At 42.4% G+C, this 24878-nt stretch overlaps 1 protein-coding gene across 4 annotated transcripts in view; it reads left to right on the forward strand.

The window, feature by feature from the left end:
- Nucleotides 1-24878, forward strand: part of Phactr4 (phosphatase and actin regulator 4) — an 87872-nt gene that overhangs the window by 19127 nt on the left and 43867 nt on the right. The window contains exon 1 of one of the 4 annotated variants that reach the window (XM_042688660.1): nucleotides 12597-12673. The exons of 2 other annotated variants lie outside the window; for them this stretch is intronic. Coding sequence is in view for 1 of the 2 variants with exons in the window: in XM_042688658.1 (XP_042544592.1) it covers nucleotides 19342-19387 (46 nt within the window). In the remaining variant the exon portion in view is untranslated. Of the gene's footprint in view, nucleotides 1-12596; nucleotides 12674-19124; nucleotides 19388-24878 lie in introns of those variants that run through there. One more of the 4 variants, XM_042688658.1, reaches the window with a different exon arrangement.

A 24878-nucleotide genomic window follows, 5' to 3' on the forward strand; every position in this document is an offset into this window, starting at 1 on the left:
TTGAAATGAATTACACTGAAGTGTAAAAGTGAGACTTGCTGTTGAAGTTGGCTAGAAAATGAAAGATCCTTTAAAAAATACTTTTTTTGTGCCAGTACTAGGGCTTGAACCCGCGATCCAGGCTTCTCCCTGACCTTTTTGCTCAAGGCTGGTGCTTTACCACTTGAGCCGTATCTCTGCTTCTGCCATTTTTGGTAGTTCGGTAGAGAGATTAAGTATTAAAGAAGGGTGCTGGTGGCTCACTGTAGGGGTAAAAAGCTGGAATTTGGTCCCCTCCCAGAGAAGGCAGTGAGCAGCAGCTGTCCCTTGGTGGCGTGAGTCCTTAGGTGAAGTCTGGAGAAGTCTCATGAGCATTGAGGGGCAGAGTAGAGAAGTGGTGTGGACGTGGATGTGAAGGCAGCAATGGTATCGATGCGCTGATTCCGCCGCAGACAGACTGGTTCGCAAAAGGCCGTCTGAACTGTGGGTATTTCTCAGAGCAAAAAGGGAAGAACAAACAAAAAAAGAAAAAGAGGGAAAAAAAACAGAAATCCCAGCTATCCTGACTTTAAGCCCTTTATCTGAGTCACGGCACCATTTATGTTAGGTTTTTAAAAAGAGATAGCCCAGTAAGAACTGCACCAGCACGCACGTGGTATTCAGGTAAGGGGTAGGTTTATTCAGTAGACCTGCTGGGACCAGGCAAGGTTGGCACTCCACGTGGCTGGGAAAGGCCTGGGAATGAGAGAGAGCTGGGAAAGAGAGGAAAGAGAGAGGAAAGAGCTAGAGCAGAGAGAAAGCAGAGAGAGCTAGAAAAGAGCAGCGAGAGAGCAGAGAGAGAGCCGAGAGCAGAGAGAGCAGAGAGAGCTAGAAAAGAACAGAGAGAGCAGAGAGAGAGAGCAGAGAGAGCTAGAAAATAACAGAGAGAGCAGAGAGAGAGCAGAAAGCTAGAAAAGAACAGAGAGAGCTATTTTGGTATTCTTACGCATTGAGTTTTACCTTAGATTCCTAAAGACTCTTGGTAGACTGTGCTTGCCTTAGTTTTCTTCTTTTTTGGTACTAGTGCTAGGGCTCTACTGTTTGCACCATACCTTTACTTCTGGCTTTTTGCTGGTTGATTGGAGATAAGAATCTCAGAATTATCTGCCCAGGCTGACTTCAGATCTCCGCGATCTGAGCAGTTAGGATTGTACTTTTGAGACACCAATACCCAATTCAGCTCTCTTTCTTTTTTCTTCTCTTCATTTCAATACTGAGGATTGAACACAGTGCTTCAAACTTGCTAGGCAAGTGCTCTACCATTTGAGCCATATACTTAGCCCTTTCATTTGTACTTTTTTTTTTTTTTTTCTTTGTTCAGTCGGTTTGTGGGACCTGAACTCTGGGCCTGGGCGCTGTCCCTCAGCCCTTCAGCTCAAGGCTAGCACTCTACCACTTGAGCCACAGCACCACTTCCGGCTGTTTTTTTTCTGCTTATGTGGTGCTGAATTGAACCCAGGGCCTCATGCATGTAAGGCAAGCACTCTACCACTGAGCCACCTTCCCAGCCCTGTACTTTGTTTTTGAGATAGGATTTCACTTTGCCTGGACTGGTCTCAAACTTGAGATTCTCCTGTCCTACTTCTTAAGTGCTGGGATTACAGGCATGTACTACTATGCCTGGTTCCTTGTTTCCGTTTTCTGAGATTCATAGAATTTCTTCTATGGAAGTTAAGACTTAGTTTTGGAAATTCCATTGTGTAGGATCCTAGTCAGAGTGAAGTCATGGACATTTAGCAGAAATATAGTCCGTGGGACTGAATATTTTGTGATATTTCTTATGGTGACCTACCTGCATTTTTTTTTTCCTTTTCCAGTTGAGGGGCTTGAACTCAGGACCTGGGTACTGTCCCTTAGCTTTTTGTGCTCAGGGCTAGTTCTCTATCACTTTGAGCCACAGCTCCACTTCTGGTTATCTGGTGGTTAATTGGAGATGAGTCTCACGGACTTTCCTGTTGGGCTGGCTTTGAACTGAGATCCTCAGATCTCAGCCTCCTGAATAGCCAGGATTACTGGTATGAGCCACCAGTACCTGGCCTACCCACAGCTTCCAGTGGTTTATTAAAAAAAAAAATACTTCCTTGGGGGTATAGTGAGCTCAATAGTAGCCATGTATGTTGAAAAAGTTTATTACCATTAATTAAAGATAGACTATCCAGGTGCTGGTGGCTCACGTATGTAATCTAGCTACTCAGGAGGCTAAGATCTGAGGATTATGGTTCAAGCCAGGGCAGGAAAGCCTTTGAGCCTCTTATCTCCAATTAAATCACAGAAAAAGCTGGAAGTGGTACTGTGGCTCAAGTGGTAGAGTGCTAGCCTTGAGCAAAAAGGAGGTCAGACAGCGCACAGGCCCAGAGTTCAGGCCTCAGGGCCAGCACACACACACAAAAAGGTAGACTAAGGACAAAATTACCAAGGCATAGCCAGGGCTGGTGGCTCACACCTGTAATCCTAGCTACTCACAAGGCTGAGATCTGAGGACATGGTTCAAAGCCAGCCAGGGCAGGAAAGCCCATGAGACTCTTATTTCCAATAAATCACCAGAAAATCAAAAGTGGTGATGTGGCTCAAGTGGTAGAGCACTAGTCTTGAGTTAAGGAGCTGAGGAACAGTGTCCAGGCCCAGAGTTCAAGCCCCATGACCGACAAAAAATAAAAAGTGGAGATCTATATAGCAATTTGGTTTTCAGTTGTTGTGTTTTACTTTCTTTTTGTTGTGCTGAGGATTGAACCAAGCACCTTAACTTGTAAGGTGAGTTCTATATCCACTTAGCTATATCCACAGTCCCTCAATTAGAAGTTGTTTTTTGTTTTTTTTTTGGTATGGGGGAGGATCGAAATAATAAATTCCCAAAATGTTTTAAAACATATGAGTGTTTTCATTAAGTTTCCATGTACCCTCCCTGTACATATATAAACACATTTTGTTGAGAAATATTTTGAGTAAAGGCTTTTGATGAAATAATTAGATCATAAACTACAGATGATTGATATGAATTATGAGTTTATTAGTGTGAATTCTGAATTTAAAACTTTTCATGGGCTGAGAATGTGGCTTAGTGGTAGAGTGCTTGCCTAACATGCATGAAGCTCTGAGTCTGATTTCTGAGTACCTCATACAGAGAAGCCAGAAGTGGTGCTGTGGTTCAAGTGATAGAGTGCTATCCTTGAGCAAAAGAAGCTTGGGGACAGTGCCAGGCCCTGAGTTCAAGCCCCCAGGACTGGCAAAACAAAAACAAACCCCACAACCTTGTAAAGCCTTGGTTCATATATACATATTCAGTGAATAGATTTATGAGGCAATATCTACTTTTGATTAGAATCATTTTCACTTAGGAGCTATGAGAAGCTGCTTGTTAATATAATAAATAAAATGTATTACTTCCTAAATAAGAAAGATTAGTTATTTCCTCCTTTATTCACTGTCTGAAATTATAATTACTAGGTAATCTAAAGCTTTTTTTTTTTTTTTTTTTACAATAATTGTTAAGTAGCCATGTTCAAGACTCATGTACTTTACCTGAAAGTTTGAGAATTTTTTGGTGATATTATCTGTTACCACTTTAAGCACAAAGTATGTCAAAACTTAATCCTTTTCTCCCTTTTTTTCCTTTGGTCAGTCATGAAGCTTGAACTCAGGGTCTGGGCACTATGCCTGAACTCCTTTTGCTCAAGACTAGTGCTCTACCATTTTAGCCACAGTGCCGTGTCTGATATTTTCTGTGATTAATTAGAGATAAGAGTCTCACAAACTTTCCTGCCTGGGCTGGCTTAAACCATAATCCTCAGATCTCAGCCTCCAGAGTAGCTAAGAGAATAGGCATGAGCCACCAGCACCCAGGTTCCTATTGTTTTTATTAGAAATTTAATATAGCATTATTGTAAGTAAGTGTTAAATATTATCTATCGTCTTCCAATATGAGCATAAACTTATGGAGGACCATGTCTTTTTACTGCTATAACCCATTATTTGACACATAGTTCTTCTAGAAGCTTTAAAATTTCTTCACTACATAAAATTACCAATCTCCCTTTAGGAAAATACACTAAACAGACACCACTTTCTGTGAACTTATAATGTGTCTCATGGTTGTTTCTACTGTTGGTAGAGAGAGATGGCACAATTTTGTGATATAAGCCTGGCAAGTTCAGCATGCTGATGCTATGGTCTAACTCCATGTCCTCTCACCACTTCTAACTACTTCTGCTTACTCCTAGAAAATCATTGTAAATGTGATAAGTTCACTAAATGGATAAATTAGGTTCTATCTGAATTTATTTCTACATATCTTGTCCTTATGTTATATGCCATGCAAATGAACCACTGGTGTCCAGCTGCTCAACATTTTTTTTGTCATTCATGGGGCTTTTGGTGATTGTTATTTTGCTGGGAAGAAACTTTAATTTGATGTAGTCTCATTTGTCTTTGCTCCCATCCTCTGGATATCTAAAATGTTGTTCAGAAATGTATCTGTGCCTATTAATTTTCTTGAGTTTTGTACAGGTGAGAGATAGAAGTCCAGTTTTAGTCTCCTGAGATAGCCAGTTTTTCCAGCACCATTATTTGTTGAAGAGGCTGTCTCACCCCAGTGTATGTTCTTGACTCCTTTATCAAAAATGATTTGGTGGGGCTGGGAAGATGGCTCAGTGGTAGAGCGCTTGCCTTGCATGCATGAGGCAGTGGGTTCGATTCCTCAGCACCACATAAACAGAAAAAAAAAGTGTAAAGTGGCTCTGTGGCTCAAATGGTAGAGTGCTAGCCTTGAGCTGAAGAGCTGAGGGACAGTGTTCAGGCTCCACAACCGGACCCCCCCAAAAAAAAATGATTTGGTGGAGCAGGGGGCCAATGGCTCACCTCTGTAATCCTAGCTACTCAGGAGGTTAAGATCTGAGGATCATGGTTCAAAGCCAGCCTGGCCAGGAAAGTCTGTGAGACTCTTATCTCCAATAAATTACTCAAAAAAGCCAGACATGGTGATATGGCTCAAGTGGTTGAGTGTTAGCCTTGAGCAAAAGAAGCTCAGGAATAGGCTTCATGCATGCTAGGCAAGTACTCTACCACTAAGCTACATTCCCAGCCTGAAGTTTTTCCCTATTTTAATGTGATATTGGGCTATAGGGTTGTCATATATAGACTTTATTAAGTTTAGATGTGTCACTTCTATTCCTAGTTTGGTGTTTTTCAGACAAGATCTCTCTGCATAGTCCAGGCTGGTCTTGAAATACTGCTTTACCTTCTTTTTTTTTTTTTTTTTGTTGGTCATAGGGCCTGAACTTGGCCTGAGCACTGTCTTTCAGCTCTTCAGCTCAAAGCTAGCACTCTACCATTTGAGCTACAGTGTATTTCGGCCTTTTCTGTTTATATGGTACTGAGGAATTGAATCCAGGGTCTCATGCATGCAAGGCAAGCACTCTACCACTGAGTCACCTTCCCAGCCCTGCTTCACCTTCTTAATTCTGGGATTTCAGGCCTCTTCTACCATGACCTGCTTTTTATTTTTAAAATAGTTTATAGGCAAAGATATATATAACCAAACATAATTTTGTCTTTGATTTTAAAAAGTATATATTCTTTTCCCCTATAATGCTTTATTTCCAATAGTTGTAAAAAATTGAGGGCTTTGAGAGAGGGGAATATTATTATAGAGGTGGCTATTCTTTTTTTTTTTTTTTGTCGGTCTTGGGGCTTGAACTCTGGGCCTGGGCGTTGTCCCTCAGCTCTTCAGCTCAAGGCGAGTGCTCTACCACTTGAACTACAGCGCCACTTCTGGTTTTCTGGTGGTTTATTGGAGATAGGAGTCTCACGGTCTCTCCTGCCCGGGCTGGCTTTGAACCGCCATCCTCAGATCTCAGCCTCCTGAGTAGCTAGGATTACAGGCGTGAGCCACCAGCGCCCGGCTTAGAGGTGGCTATTCTATACATGGAAGTTAATAAACAGCATTTGAATTACTGACTGAAGCAAGTTTGCAAGAAATACCATTTATCTAGTCATCCTTAGTTTTTTTCCTGTGTGTTTGTGTAAGTGTGTGTGTGCGCGCATGTGCACATGGATGTGTACACAAGTCCTAGGGCTTAAACTCAGAACCTGGGCTTTTTTGCTCAAAGCTAGAGCTCTACCACTTGATCCTAGCTTTTTCTGTCTAATCAGAAATGTGTGTCTCATGGACTATTTGTTGTTGTTGGTGGTGGTGGTCGTGGGGCCTGAACTCTGGGCCTGGGCGCTGTCCCTCAGCTCTTCAGCTCAAGGCTAGGCACTCTACCACTTAAACCACGGCGCCACTTCCAGCTTTTTCTGCTTATGTGGTGCTAAGGAATCCGAACCCAGGGCCTCATGCATGCAAGGCAAGCACTGTACCACTGAACCACACCTTCCCAGCCCCTCATAGACTTTCTTACCCAGACTGGCTTCAAATAGTGATTCTTAGATCTCAGTCTGCTGAATAGCTAGGATTATAGGCATGAGCCATTGGTGCTTAGCTTCTTCCTTAATTCTTTTCCAGGAATTATTATTGACTCATAGTATTACCAGGTGTTCATTACTCAGACTTTTTATTTAGTATAAGATGAAGGCTATATTCTTCTGCACCTGTACAGGAAGTAAATATTTAAGATGATTCATTATTAGAAATTTTGGAATGACATTTGGGTATTATAGCTATCATCAGCCATTTAATGTAGCATACTGGATATATTACCAATTGTTGGTAATGTTTAGGTTTCTTTTCTTTCCCTTCAAGTGAACTTGGGAGCCAGCTGAGTTAGAAAGAATTATGAAAGCGAGAGGAAAGACTCAGTGGCAGTGGCTGATAGCCATCTTTTGAGTCACCAGCAATGAAAGCCAATGAATGCCATTTTACTAGGAAACCTCCAACACATTTCAAAACCCTGGGATGGGTGCTTCTTGATTTTTGTCTGGCTAGTTTCTATACATCATTGATGCCCCTTGGTTGCTTAATAATGTCAATGGGAACTTAGGTGTTTTTTTTTTTTTTTGCCCGTCATGAGGCCTGAACTCTGGGTCTGGGCGCTGTCCCTTAGCTCTTCAGCTCAAGGCTAGCGCTCTACCACTGGAGCCACAGCGCCACTTCTGGCTTTTTTTTTTTTCTGTTTATGTGGTGCTGAGGAATCGAACCCAGGGCCTCATGCTTGCAAGGCATGCACTCTACCGCTGAGCTACCTTCCCAGCCCCGGAACTTAGGTGTTTTTTGTTTTTTGTTTTTTTTTTTGGTCAGTCATGGGGCTTAGACTCTGGACCTGGTTACTGTCTCTGAGCTTTTCAGCTCAAGGTGAGTGCTCTACCACTTTTGAGCCACAGTTCCACTTCCTGTTTTCTGGTGGTTAATTGGAGATAAGAGTATCACGGATTTCCCTGCTCCGGCTGGCTTTGAATCATGATCCTCCGATCTCAGCCTCCTGAGTAGCTAGGATTATAGGTGTGAGCCACTGGTACACTGCTGGAACTTAGTTTTTATAAAGACTCTTGAATGATTTTATAAAGTACTTGTTTTTTCTTTCTTTAAGATTAAGGTTTTGGCCAGGTGCCAAGTCAGGTGACTCATGCCTACAATCCTAGCAACTCAGGAGACTGAGATCTTGAGGATTGAGGTTCGAAGCCAGTCAGGAAAGTCTGTGAGACTCCCAGGACTGGCATACTCACAGACACACATACAAATAAACTATGGCTTCTTAATGTTTACTTTAACTACAAATCATCTATATTCTCTTCATGTAAAAATAGTATTTTAGCTGGGTTTTGGTGGCCCATGCTTGTAATCCTAGCTACTCAAGAGGGTGAGATCTGAGGATCATGGTTCCAAGCCAGCCTGGGCAGCAGCCTGAGACACTTATATCTCCACTAAAAAACTACCAAAAAAGCCAAAAGTGGAGCTGTAGCTCAAGTGGTAGAGCACTAGCCTTAATGACAAAAGCACCCAGACCCAGAGTTCAAGCCCCAAGACTGTCAAAAAAAAGAAAGAAAAAAAAAAAAAAGCCAGGCACTGGTGGCTCATGCCTGTAATCTAGCTACTCAGGAGGCTGAGATCTGAGGATTTCGGTTCAAAGCCAGCCTGGGAATGAAAGTCTGTGAGACTCTTTTTTTTTTTTTTTATTTTTTATTGTGAAAATACTGTACAGAGGGGTTACAATTACACGGGCAAGATAATGAGTACATTTCTTATCAAGCATTGTAGCCTCCTCCTTTGTTTCCCCTTCCCATCCCTTTCCATCCTCCCCCTGCCCCAAGTCCGTGAGACTCTTATCTCTAATAAACCACCAGAAAACTAGAAGTGGTGCTGTGGCTCAAGTGGTAGAGTGCTAGTCTTGAGCTGAACAGCTGAGGGACAGTGCTCAAGCCCAGAGTTTAAACTCCATTACCGACAAAAAAAAAAAAAAGAAAGAAAAAGAAAATGTAATATTTTAGCCTGGTACCGGTGTCTCACAACTTACATTGCTAACTACTCTGGAGGCTGAGATGTGAATATTGCAGTTTGAAGCCACCTGGACAGGTAAATCCAAGAGACTCTTACCTCCAGTTAACCAGCAAAAACCTGGATTTGGAGGTATGGCTTAAGTGATAGGGATCTAGCCATCAGCAAGAAAGCCAATTGAGTTCAAGCCCTGTACTGGCACACAAAAAGAAGGGAGGGAAGAAAGGGAAGGGAAGGGAGAAAGGGAAAGGAAGAGGGAAGGAGAAGGGAGGGGAGAGAAGGGGCAGGGAAAGAGGGAGAGGGAGAACTGGGAAGAAAAGGAAAGAAAAGAAAGCAGCCAGGTGTTGGTGGCTCATGCCTTGTAATCTTAGCTACTAAGGAGGTCGAGCTCTGAGGATTGTGGTTTGAAGTCAGCCCAGGCAGAAATGTTACTGAGACTGTAATCTCAGTTAACCATGAAAAACTGGAAGTGGAGCTTATGGTTCAAGTGATACAGCACTGGCCTTTAGCACAAAAGCTCAGGGACAGCACCAGGCCCTCAGTTTAAGCCCTAGAACCAGGGGCTGGTAAGGTGTCTCAGTGGTAGAGTGCTTGTTTTGCAAGCATGAGACCCTGAGTTCGATTCCTCAGCACCACATAAGCAGAAAAAGCTGCAAGTGGCACTTTGGCTCAAGTGGTAGAGCGCTAGCCTTGAGCTGAAGAGCTGAGGGATAGTGCCCAGGCCCAAAGTTCAAGCCCCACGACCAAAAAAAACAAACAAACAACAAACAAAACCCTAGAACCATTACCAAGAAGAAAGAAAAGTAAAGTACAAAAAATATCAAATGAGGGCTGGGATGTAGCTCAGTGGCAAAGCGCTTACCTAGCAAGTGCAACGTCCTGGGTTCGATCCCCAGTACCAAAAAAGAAAAGACAAAAAAAAAAAATACAGTTAAAAAAAAAACAAAAAACCCAGGGCTGGGAAGGTGGCTCAGTGGTAGAGCGCTTGCCTTGCATGCATGAGGCCCTGGGTTCAATTCCTCAGCAGCACATAAGCAGGGAAAAAAAAAAGCCGGAAGTGGTGCTGTGGCTCAAATGGTAGAGTTCAGGCCCACGACCGGACCCCCCCTCCCCCCCCCCCCAAAAAAAAAAAAGAATATCAAATGATGTCCAGTGGATGAAAGTTGTTAATTTTCCAATTAGATGAAAAGAACCATTCTTGCTTGGTTCCTTAGGCTTTAAATTGTTACTGATATTCAGGGACTTTACCTGAATGTTGTAATTTAGTTGCTACGAATGACTATAACCATTATGAGTACAAATGAATTGTTCGTAACTGAAAAAAATCTTTTTAAAACTGTCAAGATTCCTTCAGAGAGTACTCTCCATAGTAGTTGGTTCAATGAAAGATAGACACTGTGTGCTGGTAAAATGTGCCATTATGTCTTGGACATACTCTTGTGATTATTGGAAATTTTCTGAGTGTGCTGTAAAAATCTTTTAGTTCAGCATGTCCAGAAGAACTTTCTGTACTGACAGAAATGTTCTGTATTTGCATTCTTCAGTGTAGTAGTAGCCTTGTTTGGCTTCTGAGCATTTGCAAATGCGGTAAGTACAATTGATAAACTTTTTTTTTTGTTGTTATTGTTGGTCCTGGGGCTTGAACTCTGGGTGGGCCTGGGCGCTGTCCCTGAGCTCTTCAGCTCAAGGCAAGCCCTCTACCACTTGAGCCATAGCACCACTTCCAGTTTTCTAGTGGTAAATTGGAGATAAGAGTCTCAGGGATTTTCCTGCCAAGATCCTCAAATCTCAGCCTCCTGAGTAGCTTGGATTACAGGAGTGGGCCACTTGCGCCTAGCTCAGAGAAACTTTTGAATTGGCTTTTATTTTAATTAGTGTAAATGTAAGCCAGTCATGAGGTACACACCTATCATGCTAGCACTTGGGAAGCTGAAGTAAGATACTCTTTTTGTTGTTGTTGTGGTTGGTCCTGGAGCTTGAATTCTGGGCCTGAGTGCTGTCCCTCAGCTCTTCAGCCCAAGGCTAGAGCTCTACCACTTGAGCCACAGCGCCACTTCCGGCCTTTTCTGCTTATGTGGTACTGAGGAGAAATCGAATCCAGGGCCTCATGCATGTGAGGCAAGCACTCTACCACTGAGCCACTTTCCCAGCCCCCTAGGATACTATTTTTTTTGGGGGGGTGTCTGGTCATGGGACCTGAACTCTGGGCCTGGGTGCTGTCCCTCAGCTCTTCAGCTCAAGGCTAGCGTTCTACCACTTGAACCACAGCGCCACTTCCAGCTTTTTTCCTTCTGCTTATGTGGTGCTGAGGAATCCAACCCAGGGCCTCATGCATGCAAGGCAAGCGCTCTACCACTGAGCCATCTTCCCAGCCCTAGGATACTCTTTTTTTTTTGGGGTCTGGTTGTGGGGCCTGAACTCTGGGCCTGGGCGCTGTCCCTCAGCTCTTCAGCTGAAGGCTAGCACTCTACCTCTTGAGCCACAGCGCCACTTCCGGCTTTTTTCTTTTTGCTTATGTGGTGCTGAGGAATCGAACCTAGGGCCTCAGGCATGCAAGGCAAGTGCTCTACCACTGAGCCAGCCACCTTCCCAGCCCCCCAGGATACTCTTAAATTTGAGGCCACCCCAGGATACATAGCAAAACCTTGTCTCAAAAAAAAAAAAAAAATCACATTTGGCTAGAAGCTATAGTATTAACCAGTGCTCACTGATATTTGAGAACCAAGCAGCACATTTTCTAATCTTTAATTCTCTACCATGATTAAAATGTACTACATATAGCCAAGCACTGGTGGTTCATGCCTGTAATCCTAGCTACTCAGAAGGCCAAGACCTACAGGATTTGTTTAAAACCAGCTTGGCAGAAAAGTCTGAGGGATTCCCATTTGATGGGTGTATAAACTGAGATTTTTGTTTGTTTGTTTTTTGGGTCTGCTCATGGGGCCTGAACTCTGGGCCTGGGCACTGTCCCTCAGCTCTTCAGCTCAAGGCTAGCCCTCTACCACTTGAGCCACAGCGCTACTTCTGGCTTTTTTTCTTTTTGCTTATGTGGTGCTGAGGAATTGAACCCAGGACCTCATGCATGCAAGGCAAGCGCTCTACCACTGAGCCACCTTCCCAGCCCCCTAAACTGCGATTTTTGTAAGGTAAGGTTTCCCAAATTACTTCATTAGTAAATGAGAAAGTTCTGTTTTCTATTAGTAAAATTATGCTGCCTGTTCTTTTTTTTTTTTTTTTTTGGGTCTGGTTGTGGGGCCTAACTCTGGGCCTGGGCGCTGTCCCTCAGCTCTTCAGCTCAAGGCTAACGCTCTACCACTTGAGCCACAGTGTCACTTCCAGCTTTCTTTTTATGTGGTGCTGAGGAATCGAACCCAGGGCCTCATTCATGCAAGGCAAGTGCTCTACCACTGAGCCACCTTCCCAGCACCATATGCTGCTTGTTCAAAGTACGAGCATCACAGGGAAGTTGGGAAGTTACAGAGTTTGATCTTGAATGGCACAATTCATTAGTTTTTTTTTTTTTTTTTCCGCGTCTAGTGAACTTGTAGAGAAACTACTGTCATATGTGGTAGGAGTAGGTGGTTGAGTATCTGGTGATTTCAGTGCTCTTGTCCTTGTCTCTTCCAGCCCATTTTCAGGCTAGTTCATAAATGCACTCTATGGAGAATCTTAAGCCCAACAGTAGTGGTATATGAGCATTTATGTGAACATTCAAACAAGGAGACAAATGACAAATTTACAAATGACAATGGGTTGGAAGGTGGCTCAGTGGTAGAGTGCTTGCCTTGCATGCATGAGGCCCTGGGTTCAGTTCCTCAGCACTACATAAGCAGAAAAAGCTAGAAATGGCGCTGTGGCTCAAGTGGTAGAGTGCTAGCCTTGAGCTGAAGAGCTGAGGGACAGCGCCCAGGCCCAGATTTCAGGCCCCATGGACCGACAAAAAAAAAAGACAAATATGTAAAGGAGTAAATTCTCCAAAACTGTCATGAACATTCCATTTTTCCCCACATAAGTTCCATGGCACTACTCAGGAGTTTTCAAATGATAGAATAGTCCATAGTTCCACATTTCTTCTAGTCTCCAATACTAGCATTCTTTACCTTAATTACTTTGTCTTGTTTTGTTTCATTTCCTTTAATTTAGTTTTGTTTGAGATGGTCGTCTTATGTAATCCTGCTGCCTTGAACTACTGATTCTTCTGCTTTAACTTTCCAACTCTAAGGATTATAGGTATGTACCACCATGCTTGGTGTGTTAATTGCCTTTTGCTGCTAGATTCCACAAGCAGAGCTTCAAATTAAAGAATGCTGTTTCTTCCTTGTATAATACTGCTGCATTTGCACTTTGTACCAAGTTGTGTGAAGCATAATCAATTACATTCTCTGCCCATGAAGAAATTTAGCCTAATGGAGAAGTGTAAAGATCATTGTAGTTTGAGGTGGTATGTCCTTCAAGACCATAGTTAAGATCACTTACTCTGGGGCTGGGAAGGTGGCTCAGTGGTAGAGCTCTGGCCTTGCATGCCTGAGGCCCTGGGTTCGATTCCTCAGCACCACATAAGCAGAAAGAAAAAAGCTGGAACTGGCGCTGTGGCTCAAGTGGTAGAGCGCTAGCCTTGAGCTGAAGAGCTGAGAGACAGCACCCAGGCCCAGAGTTCAGGCCCCACGACCCGACCCAAATAAAAAAAAAAAAAGATCACTTATTCTGCTGGGCACCAGGGGCTCATGCCTGTACTCAGGAGGCTGAGATCTGAGGTTCCAGATTCAAAGCCAGCCCAGGCAGGAAAGTCTGTGAGACTCTTATTTCCAATAAACCACTCAGAAAACCGGAATTGCCGCTGTGGCTCAAGTGGTGGAGCACTAGTCTTGAGCTGAATATCTGAGGGACAGCGCCCAGGCCCAGAGTTCAAGCCCCATGACCGACTCTCACCCGCCCCCCTCCAAAAAAAAAAAAAAGGGTCACTTATTCTTTGTTTGGCTGGATTTTTTTTTTTTTTTATGCTATGTAGCCCAGCCTGACCTGGAACTCAAAATCCTCTTGGATCTACTTCCCCAGTGCTCTGTTTACAGGTATGCACCATCATACTGAGTCAGATACCTCTCCAATAGTTTCTTCTGATGATTGTTGTTTTTCTGATTGTTGTGGGTGACTCTAGCTACATTTACCCCATCAATATGCTTGCTTAGTGCTTACATACTCATTGTACTCTACAGTAGGTCCTCTTTATAAGCAACTTAAAGGCAAAAACTTTTTTTGAGCACCAGCACAATGCTAGGCACATAATCAGGATTCAGAAAATTTTTATTGGAATTCTGTTTGAGGCCTTTTTTTTTCCTGGTCGTGGGGCTTGAACTCTGGGCTTGGGCGCTGTCCCTCAGCTCTTCAGCTCAAGGCGCTCGTTCTACCACTTGAGCCATAGCATTACTTCGGGTTTTCTAGTGGTTTATTGGAGATAGGACTCTCACGAACTTTCCTGCCTGGGCTAGCTTTGAACCTCGATCCTCAGATCTCATCCTCCTGAGTAGCTAGAATTACAGGTGTGAGCCACCGGCGCCCGGCTGAGGCCATTTCTTAAAAGATGAGAAAGACTTCCCCAGATAGATCAGGGAAAGAAATTCCAGGCCAAGGGAACAATTTACACAAATAGATGAGATTGTAAAGAGTTCCCAAAGAGGGGTTGGGAAGGTGGCTCAGTGGTAGAGTGCTTGCCTTGCATGCATGAAGCCCCTGGTTGGAGTCCTCAGCACCATATAAGCAGAAAAAGCCGGAAGGGGGACTGTGGCTCAAGTGGTAGAGCACTAGCCTTGAACTGAAGAGCTGAGGGACAGTGCCCAGGCCCAGAGTTCAGGCCCCATGACCGACCAAAATAAATAAATAAATAAAGAGTTCCCAAAGGCTAGGAAGGCTTTCTAATGTGGTGTTTGAGGCACAGTTACTTGTAGGATGATATTGCCAATAAACTATCCAGAGCCAGCTATGCTAGATTAGAAAAAATCAGATAGTGAAGAAAAGGAAGTTCTCTCCCCACCATTTATACAGAAGTTAAAAATTAGTCTATTACTTGATACATATTTGTGTGATCTGAACATTCCTTTTGGTGATCTTTTCCTAGAGCTTACATCCCAAAGATGGCCATAAATAATAAGAGGCATGTTGAATTGCAATATAGTTAAAATAGCTAGAGTTTACTCTCCTAGGTAATTTAGTTTATATTGGTACTAAAGCACAAAAGCACATTTAAATTAAAGCATATTTATTGAAAACATAAGGCATGTAAGTATGCTGTCATGTTGCTGTATAATATGCTTTTTATTTATTTATTTTTTTGTCTGTGGTGGGAATTGAACTCTGGGCCTTGGTGCTGTCCCTCAGCTCTTCAGCTCAAGGCAAGCACTCTACCACTTGAGCCACAGTGCCACTTCTGGTTTTCTGATCGTTAACTGGAAATAAGAGTCTAACTTACTTTCCTGTACGGACTGGCTTTGAACCGTAATCCTCAGATCTCAGCCATCAGAGTAGCTAGGATTACAGGTGTGAGCTACCAGTGCCAGGCTTAATATGCTTTGCTAACAATGTTTAGGAATTATAAATGTTGCTAAAAGTTTAGAATGTTTGGAGTTTTTAACGAAAAAATATGGTCAGGGAATTTTGTAATTATTATTTGGAGTTTTGTTGCTGTTTTATTTGAGTGTTAAATCTAAGGAACAAAATATTGCTTAGGCCAGGTGCCTGTGATCCAAGCTACTCAGGAGGCTGAGATCTGAAGATCACAGTTTGAAGTCAGCCTGGGCCAGAAAGTCCGTGAGATTCTTTTTTTTTTTTTTTTTTGTCGGTCGTGGGACTGAACTCTGGGCCTGGGCGCTGTCCCTCAGCTCTTCAACTCAAGGCTAGTGCTCTACTACTTGAGCCACAGCACCACTTCCGGCTTTTTCTGCTTATGTGGTACTGAGGAATCGAACCCTGGGTCTCATGCATGCAAGGCAAGCACTCTACCACTGAGCTACCTTCCCAGCCAGTGAGATTCTTATCTCCAGTTAACCACCAGGAAACCGGAAGTTATGCCATGGTTCAAGTAGTAGAGCATTTGCCTTGAGCTGAACAACTGAAGTACAGTGCCCAGGCCCAGAGATTCAAGCCCCACTACCAACCAAAAAAAAAAGTATATTGCTTAGGCAAAGCTAACAGTGTAGTTCAGTGGTTGAACATTTGCCTGACATGTGCAGCTGAGGCCCTGGGTCTGCAAAGAGATGCTAACTATTGAACCTAGGACAAGCAAAAGCTTGCTTTTAACAATACCCACAGCTAGAAAGATAGATAGAGGGGCTGGGAATGTGGCTTAGTGGTAGAGTGCTTGCCTAGCATGCATGAAGCGTGGGTTTGATTCCTCAATGCCACATAAACAGAAAAAGCCAGAAGTGGTGCTGTGGCTCAAGTGGTAGAGTGCTTGTTTTGAATAAAAGAAGCTTGGGGACACGGGGCTGGGAAGGTGGCTCAGTGGTAGAGCGCTTGCCTTGCATGCCTGAGGCCGTGGGTTCGATTCCTCAGCACCACATAAGCAAAAAGAAAATAGCCGGAAGTGGCCCTGTGGCTCAAGTGGTAGAGCGCTAGCCTTGAGCTGAAGAGCTGAGGGACAGCGCCCAAGCCCAGAGTTCAGGCCCCACGACCGGACCCAAAAAAAAAAAAGCTTGGGGACAGTGCCAGGGCCCTGAGTTCAAGCTATAGGAATGGCAACAACAACAACAAAATATAGATAGATAGATAGATAGATAGATAGATAGATAGATAGATAGATAGATAGATAGAGTTAGATAGGTAGAAAATTAATTATGAAATTATTTGCTTATACCTGATGAGGATTCTCAACTCCATTCCTCTTCCAAGGCAGTGTTCAATAAAATGAGGCTCTGGTTAACAGGTTGTTTTGTTTTTTTTGTTTTTTTGGATCAGTCATGGGGCTTGAACTCTGGGCTTGGGCGCTGTCCCTGTGCTCTTCAGCTCAAGGTGAGCGCTCTACCACTTGAGCCACAGCGCCACTTCCGGTTTTCTAGTGGTTTTATTGGAGATAAGAGTCTCATGGATTTTACTGCCCAGGCTGGCTTTGAACCGTGATCCTCAGATCTCAGCCTCCTGAGTAGCTCGGATTACAGGCATGAGCCACCGGTGACCAGCGAGAGAATATCTCTTATTAGCTACTAATAAGAGATGGCTATCTTCCTGTGAATTTAAAGTGAAACTTCCCTTTCCATTTCTCTTTTGTTTCTTTTTTTTTTTTTTTAACGATCACTAATTCTTTTCTAGTTCCTTGAATATACTCTTGTTTCATTTTCTTGTAGAGTTCCCTTATCGGTTTTTTTTTTTTTTTTTTTTTTTAGCCATTTGAAATCTTTGTTGTTGTTGTTGTTATTGTTGGTCATGGGGCTTGAACTCTGGGCCTGGGCGGTGACCCTCAGCTCTTCAGCTCAAGGTGAGGGGTCTATCACTTTTGAGCCACAGTGCCACTTCCAGTTTTCTGGTGGTTAATTGGAGATAAGAGATTTGAACAGCGATCCTCAGATCTCAGGCTCCTGATTGATTAGGATTACAGGTGTGAGCCACCGGCACCTGTGCAGCTAGCCCTCATTTTCTTTTCTTTCTTTCTTTTTTTTCTTTTTTCTTTTTTGGTTGGTCATGGGGCTTGGACTCTGGGCTTGGGCGCTGTCCCTGCGTTCTTCAGTAGCCCTCATTTTCTTACCTGAAAACAGAGTAAATGATACATGGTCATAATGCAGAACAAGCTGTGGTGATGGTTAAGTTCATGAAAAAAGTATAAAACTTTTTAATATTATGCTCAAAATTGTTTCCTCTTTTACCTTCACGTGTTAGTGAAATACTCCAGGGTACGTGGCTAAAGACTGTTAGGTCACTAGAGTGAGCCCACATTAGGGTGATTGGTGCCTTACAGAAAGGTCTCAGAAGCTTAGCACAGTGTACATGCCTGTAATCCTAGAATTTGAGTGAAGGAGAGAGGACAATTACAGAGTTTAAAGTCAGGCTGGGCTTCACAGAGAGACCCATTCCCCACCCCATTCTACTCCCAAAAAAACACACCTAAGAGAGCTCTCTAGGTGTTTCCACCAAGTGAAAGGAACAATTAAAGCAACAACAATAACAAAACAAAAACAACCAGCTGTCTGGAAACTAGCCAAGGACCTCCACAGACACTAAATCTCCAGACTCCTTAATCTTAGATATGGATTAAGATAAGCTGCAGGTTCTTTGGACAGTGCTTCTGTTGAAACAACCGAAAATCAGAGTTCCTACAACCTTTTTGTAGGGTTCTGTTTATTTGCTGGAGCACTCTCAGGATGCAAGAAAACTCTTAGGTTTACTAGTTTATTACAAAGGATTTTGTAAACCTGGCACTCATGCCTATAATCCTTGCCATTCTGGAGGTTGAGATCTGAGAATCCGAAGTTTGAACCTACTCCAAGCAGAAAGATTGGTAAGACTCTCATTTCTAAATAACTAGGAAAAGCCAGGCTCTGGTGGCTCACGCCTGTAATCCTAGCTACTCAGGAGGCTGAGATCTGAGGATCACGGTTCAAAGCCAGCCCGGGCAGGAGAGACCGTGAGACTCCTATCTCCAGTAAACCACCAGAAAACCAGAAGTGGCACTGTAGCTCAAGTGGTAGAGCGCTCGCCTTGAGCTGAAGAGCTGAGGGACAGCGCCCAGGCCCAGAGTTCAAGCCTCACGACCGACAAAAAAAAAAAAAAAAAAACTAGGAAAAAGCTGGAAGTGGAGTATGGTATAAGTGGGCTCCAAATTCACTTCAACTTTGAGCAAAAAAGCCAAGGAGAGCATGAAGCCCTGAAGTTCAAGCCCAGTAATAGCACATGTTTGTGCACTTGTACACACATACATGGATATTACAAAGGATATCAATGAATATAAGAGATGAAGAGCTGGGTGAGGTCTAGAAGGAGCCTCGGGGCTTCTACACCTTCTCTAGACCAGCCTCCTGAACCTGTGTGTTCAGCTTTCTAAAGACATTTTGAAATTTTGTGGAGGTTTCATTACACAGTATGCTTGATGAACGTGGGCCAATGGTGATCAATATAACCTTCACTTCTTACCCTTTTTAGAAGTTTGAGATGGGGGGTAGAAAAGACCCAGTTTTCTACTTACACTTTAGACTTGAGACTTGGGGGCTGAGCCCTCATTCTGGACATTCATAGAAGATGAAGACTTGTGTGTGTGTGTGTGTGTGTGTACTGTACATATATATGTATATATATATATATATATATATATATATATATACATATATGTATATTTCAGATGTGGATGATGATTGAGGGGGTAACAAATAGTCCAAATCACAGTGAAACTCTAGAAGCTTGTATCTAAAATAAGCCTTTTGAATGGACTCCCCCCACCCCTGCCAATAAGTAGCAACTTCTCACCCACACTAATGGAGATTTTATGATTAAATTTACAAATTCTTTGGTATACTCTTGAGCAGGCTTCCTTTCTCTGTACTTGGAGTTTCAGACAAGCTCAATGTCAGGAAAAGGGGGGTGTGGGCTGTTGGGCGGGCGCTCAGCAGCTAGAATGTGGTTGGCAGTCTCCTCCCCTTCCGCACTCGCTCTACACTGTGTGCTCTCTGGAATGACAGGCATTCCTGTGTGAAGAGAACCAGCGTGAAGACATATTTGTAAGGATCACAAGTGCCCAGGCCAGGATACAGGGAAACAGAAATTCCAGGAGATTAACTGACCTCATGTCATTTCCTGACGTTTGGCAGTGACACTGAGAGAGAATTGCTGGTACCCTCCTTATGTGGATTTATCTTTTAAGAGAAGTTTGCTTTCGTCCGGGACAGTTTGTTGTCGTGAGATACATCTAAGAGAGTATAATCATGGGGCAAGCTGATGTCTCCAGACCGGTAAATCCAGATGCAGTTGGTGAGTAATTGAAGGCAAAAAAACCAAAAATCTTGGCAGAGGCAAGGCAGATTTACAGGTGAAGTGAGTTTTTTCATAAGAATTTAAATGCAAGAGCTTTGATGTTCCTAACTTTGGAACAGTTGTAAGTTTGTGAGTAATGAATGAAAACATGTAAGTTATTTTCACTTAAGTTATATTAATTTACCACTCAGTTTTGTTTTACTTGAAATCTTTGTTGTATTTTTAGATAATTGCTAGGGAGTTTCCTGCTGATTTCTTGCTCTTGAAGAAAAGTGCTATTGAAAATGTTACTTAGAATTCAGAAGTATCTTACTAGCGTTTTTGTAAAACTTGAGTAATTGCTAAATAATTGGTACAGAAATAAAACTGCTGACTTCTAGAAATTGCACCAAATTTTAGAAAACTGCACCAGTTTTTATACTTGATTATACCTTTTCCAAGTCAGTCTCAGGCTTTTCCAGTGTGCTTGTGTATCTGTTGCTTTGATGTATATACTTTTCTGAAGTCAGTGCTTTCTATCTGAAGTATTACTGTCTCTGGATAGCGACAGACTAGGCTGAGAATTGTGATTATAGCTCAGAGTTTTAAAACCTATAGCAAAATGATAGTCCTTCACTACTGCAGGCACATTTTCCTAACTTTTGAGGGCTTTATATGTGAGGTGACAATCATAACTGGGAGGAGTGATGCATGTATGTAAGCAAGTGGGGGAAAGCCTGTAAATATTTTCTGGATATTATACTATTTAAGAAAAAGGGTTAGCTGGGCGCCAATGGCTCACACCTGTAATCCTAGCTACTAGGGAGGCTGAGAACTGAGGATCACAGTTCAAAGCCAGCCCGGGCAGGAAGTACGTGAGTCTCCAGTTGACTACCAAAAAACCAGAAGTGGTGCTGTGGCTCAATTGGTAGAGAGCTCACCTTGAACTGAAGAGCTCAGGGACAGCACCCAGGCCCAGAGTTTAAGCCCCACGACCAACCCCCCCCACACACACAAAAAAAAAGAAAGTTGTACTGTCACTATGACTTACTGAAGTAGTAGGAAACATATTCATTCCCATGTTCCTTTTATTCTTGAAAGTAAAAAATGCTAGTCACTTTGAAGAAAAGCATAAAAATAGGAACAAAGGCAATATACATAAATGTGTCTCATTTTGATGTTACTTTTTCTTTTCTTTCCATCTTTTTTTTTTTTGTCAGTCATGGAGCCTGAGCTCTGGGCCTGGGCGCTGTCCCTCAGCTCTTCAGCTCAAGGCTAGCGCTCTACCACTTGAGCCATAGCACCACTTTTGGCTTTTTCTCCTTATGTGGTGCTGAGGAATAAAACCCAGGGCCTCAAGCTGGGCGCCGGTGGCTCACGCCTGTAATCCTAGCTACTCAGGAGGCTGAGATCTGAGAATCACGGTTCAAAACCAGCCCAAGCAGGAAAGTCTGTGAAACTTATCTCCAATAAACCACTAGAAAACGGGTAGAGTGCTTGCCTTGAGCTGAAGAGATGAGGGACCGTGTCCAAGCCCAGAGTTCAAGCCCCACTATCAACCAAAAACAAAAACAAAAAAACCCAGGGCCTTGTGCATGCAAGGCAAGCACTGTACCACTGAGCCACCTTCCCAGCCTTTTGATGTTACTTTCTAAAGGGAATGTATTAAAATTTCTCTGCTTTCTAAAGGGAATGTATTAAAATTTCTCAGGTGAAAAAATGGGGGGGGAGGGAGAGAGAGAAAATGACAATGTGGCTCAGTGGTAGAGTGTTTGCTTATGTAGTATACCCATGGCCCTGGCTTGCCCACTAGCACTGAAGAAAAGAGAAAAAGAATGCACAAAAAGATTTTTGTTTGTTTGTTTTGTTTTTAATGTGCTTGAACTCAGGGTCTGGGTTCTGTCCTTGAGCTTCTTATCATCAAAGCTAGCTTTCTACCACTTGAGCATAGCTCACTTTTGGCCTTTTTTTTTTGGGAGGGGGGCAGTGTTAAGTTTATTGGAGATAAGAGTTTCACCAACTTTCCTGCCTGGGCTGACTTCAAAATGTAGTCCTTAGATCTCAGCCCTGTGAATAACTAGGATTACAAACATGAGCAGCACCCAGCTACAAAAAGTATTTTTTATGTGTTCCTGAAATTGAGGCACGTGGATCATGCTTCATAAATAGAAAAAAAATACAGAAAAATATAAAGAACCTTCACTTTCCAGTTTAAGAAATAAAATTAAAGACATAGAATGGTACTCCACCCTCTTCCTGTGCCTGCATTCCCTGATGATGACAGTTTGCTACTTTGTTCCCAGAGTCAACCCTCTCCTGTATTTGGTAAATAACTCACTTGCATGCCACTAAATTTTCCTTCTTCACTGATTAGTCCTTTTATAACAAGTATAGAAAGAACTCCAATAATCCTAAACATTTGCATGGTAGGAATGAAAGAGCTTTCAGAAGCACTAAATTGTTCAGCAACTACAACTTAATTGTGGGTGGCTGTATTTATGAAGATGTCCATCTAATGTTGTACTGTTGGTATACTTTATGCTTTTAAGAACAAAATTCATGACTTTTCCCTAACAATAGCCCTAATGGAAGAACTTTGAAGCTGAACCTTGGTGGCTCAGCCTGTAATTCTAGTAACTCAGGAGGTTGAGATTTGGTTTGTTTTTTGTTTGTTTTTGTTTTTGTTTTGGGTCCGGTCGTGGGGCCTGAACTCTGGGCCTGGGCGCTGTCCCTCAGCTCTTCAGCTCAAGGCTAGCGCTCTGCCACATGAGCCACAGCGCCACTTCCGGCTTTTTTCTTTTTGCTTATGTGGTGCAGAGGAATCAAACCCAGGGCCTCATGCATGCAAGGCAAGCACTCTACCACTGAGCCACCTTCCCAGCCCAGGAGGCTGAGATTTGATGATCAGGGTCCTAATCACTTTAAAAAAAAAATAAAGTATGTGTAAATTTATGATTCCTTGCTATTTAACCCACATTAGTCTTAAACTCAAGATCCTCCTGCCTCTGACTCCACTGCTAAGAAGATTGGTTCACTTTGCCACACCCTGCTAATTGTTCTTTTTTAAAATTAGTTGACTCACTTGACTTATGATGGAAGCCCAGAACTTTTAACCTAGAAAAATGTGCTTTTTTTTTGGTTTGTTTATTTGTTTAAGACAAGGTCCCAATGATTTAGCCTGTGCTACTCTAGAACTCACTGTGTAGCCCATGCTGGACTCCAGCTCATGATCTTCCTGCGTCACATATAGACTTCTCCCACAGGCATATTTTGTTTAAGGTTAATTACTTGCTATGAACTAGTGAGTTCAACTATTTTCTTTCTTAGAATGGACAAATTCCTACTCCACATTGAAATACCCAATTATTTTGGTAGCAGTTTAAAGTTCTAGTAGTAAGAACTGGTTAGATACTGATAATAACAACTCATAAATCTGCATATAAATAATCTCGCAAAAGTAAGGTTATTGCTGGACATGGTGGTACATGCCTGGAGGGAGCAGGAGGATTTCAGGTTTGAGGCCAGCCTGGTGGGCAACACTCTCTCTCATCAAACAAAAACAGTCTTATTTTGCAGTTATCAATCAACATAAAAGGTAATTTTGTCTTTACTAGAGTCTTGCTATTTATCATATTAAAATAGCTAGAATGTGCTTAAATTAGGTACGAAACCAAAGAATTAAATAAATTATGCTTAACCTCTCTTCCCAGCCCAATGAATAAATTTTAATGCAGCTACATAGTAACAGTAAAATAAGTCACAGATGGTAGCACATATCTGAGCTCTCAGCTACTTGGGACCTCAGGAGGATCATTTGAGTCCAAGTACTCAAGGCCAGCTTGGATAACATAGAGAGGCCTCCGTCTTGAAAAGATGAAGAGACAACAAAACAGACACACAAAGCCAGTCATGGTGATGCACACCTGTAATCCTAGCACTCAAAAGGATAAAGAAAGAAAATTATGAGTTTCAAAGTCAGCCTAGACTACATACTGAATTCCAGGCTAGCCTGAGTTTACAAAACAAAAAACCTTAGAAATAAATAATGGGTGGGCTAATTAAAGTACTTCTTGGGAATTTGGAAAAAAAATACTTAGTATTTATCCACTAGAATTGTTAGATATTTCTCATATCTAACAAGAATTCTTTGGTGTTAAAGGGAAGAGGCCTACTTTCTCCATCTGAGCCACAATTCAGGTACCTTCCCTATGTGTATGTAATCCATGATTCAGGGGTAGATGGCATTAAAGGGTTCTATCATAAAGGGTTCTATCTGTTGTTACTGAATTTAGAATTATTGACCTGTCTTAAGTATTGTTCTTCCAATAGCTTATAGTTTGGCTCCTCACTATAAACATCCATACTTAGCCTGGAATTTTTACCCAAGTATAAACATCAAGTTTGCAAATACATAACTTTTTTTTCCCCCATGCTTAGGATTCCTGTATACCAGGCAAACACTCTACCACTGAGCTACCCCTATCCTTCAGCCAACCAGCATTACTTCTTGATACGGGTGCTGTCAAAATACTTTTTACCAAAGCAAAGAATCTTGGACCTAACTGTATTTTAAAGTACAGAGAGAACTTATCCCCTAACTTCTTTCAAATGCTTTGTCCAGTTCGTTCTAATCCCCAAGGGTCAGGCTGTGCAAGATTTCAGGAAAAGTTGTAGGTCTTCCTTGGACAAAGCCTACTTTGTTCATTAGTAACAGACTTTCATTCTGCAATTTTGTTATAATTTTCTAAACAGTTTTCTTTAATCCAATAATAATCCTCTTTCAGAGAGCAAAAATGAGTAAGTACAATAGTTCAAGGACCATAAACTAATAGTCTCCATTTACAAAGTTCAGATGCTATAAAAATACTGTTTACAGCAAAATTTATTTCCAATTAGTGGCCATAAAATGTTATATTAACAAAATCCTTAGATTATAAAAGATGTTTGTCATTTTTTGATATGGAAGAATATCATTGAACTAAAATTTTTAAATACTGGAAAAATAAAAATATTTATGAGCCAAACAAGAGACCTTTATACATTTTAAATGTAAATATTTCTGAAACCCAGTTATAAGAGGTCTCATTGGTAGAGTAGATGCTTAGCATATGTAATGCTTTGAATTCTATCCCCAGCTCCCTTCCCTTCCTCCTATTATTGTAATTATGTTCTGATTTCTGTTAAGGATTGGAATGCTGGGGATAGTGTCAGGCACTGTTTGAACCAGCCTTTTTCAATTGGTGACTTTCCAGGTAGGATTTCTCTTGAGCTTCTAGTGTCATTGAGGATGACAAGCACATACCACTCCACCTAATCAGTAGTTGAAATGGAGTCTCAAGAACATTTTGCTGGGTGCTGGTGGCTCATGAATGTAATCCTGCTCAGGGGGCTTAGATCTGAGGATCATGGTTCAAAGCCAGCCCAGGCAGGAAAGTCCATGAGCCTTATCTCTAACCACCAGAAAAAAACCGGAAGTAGCACTGTGGCTCAGTGTTAGAGCACTGTCCTT

Source organism: Dipodomys spectabilis, unplaced genomic scaffold, assembly GCF_019054845.1.
Source record: "Dipodomys spectabilis isolate Male_0828 unplaced genomic scaffold, ASM1905484v1 ptg000118l, whole genome shotgun sequence".
NCBI lineage: Eukaryota > Metazoa > Chordata > Mammalia > Rodentia > Heteromyidae > Dipodomys > Dipodomys spectabilis.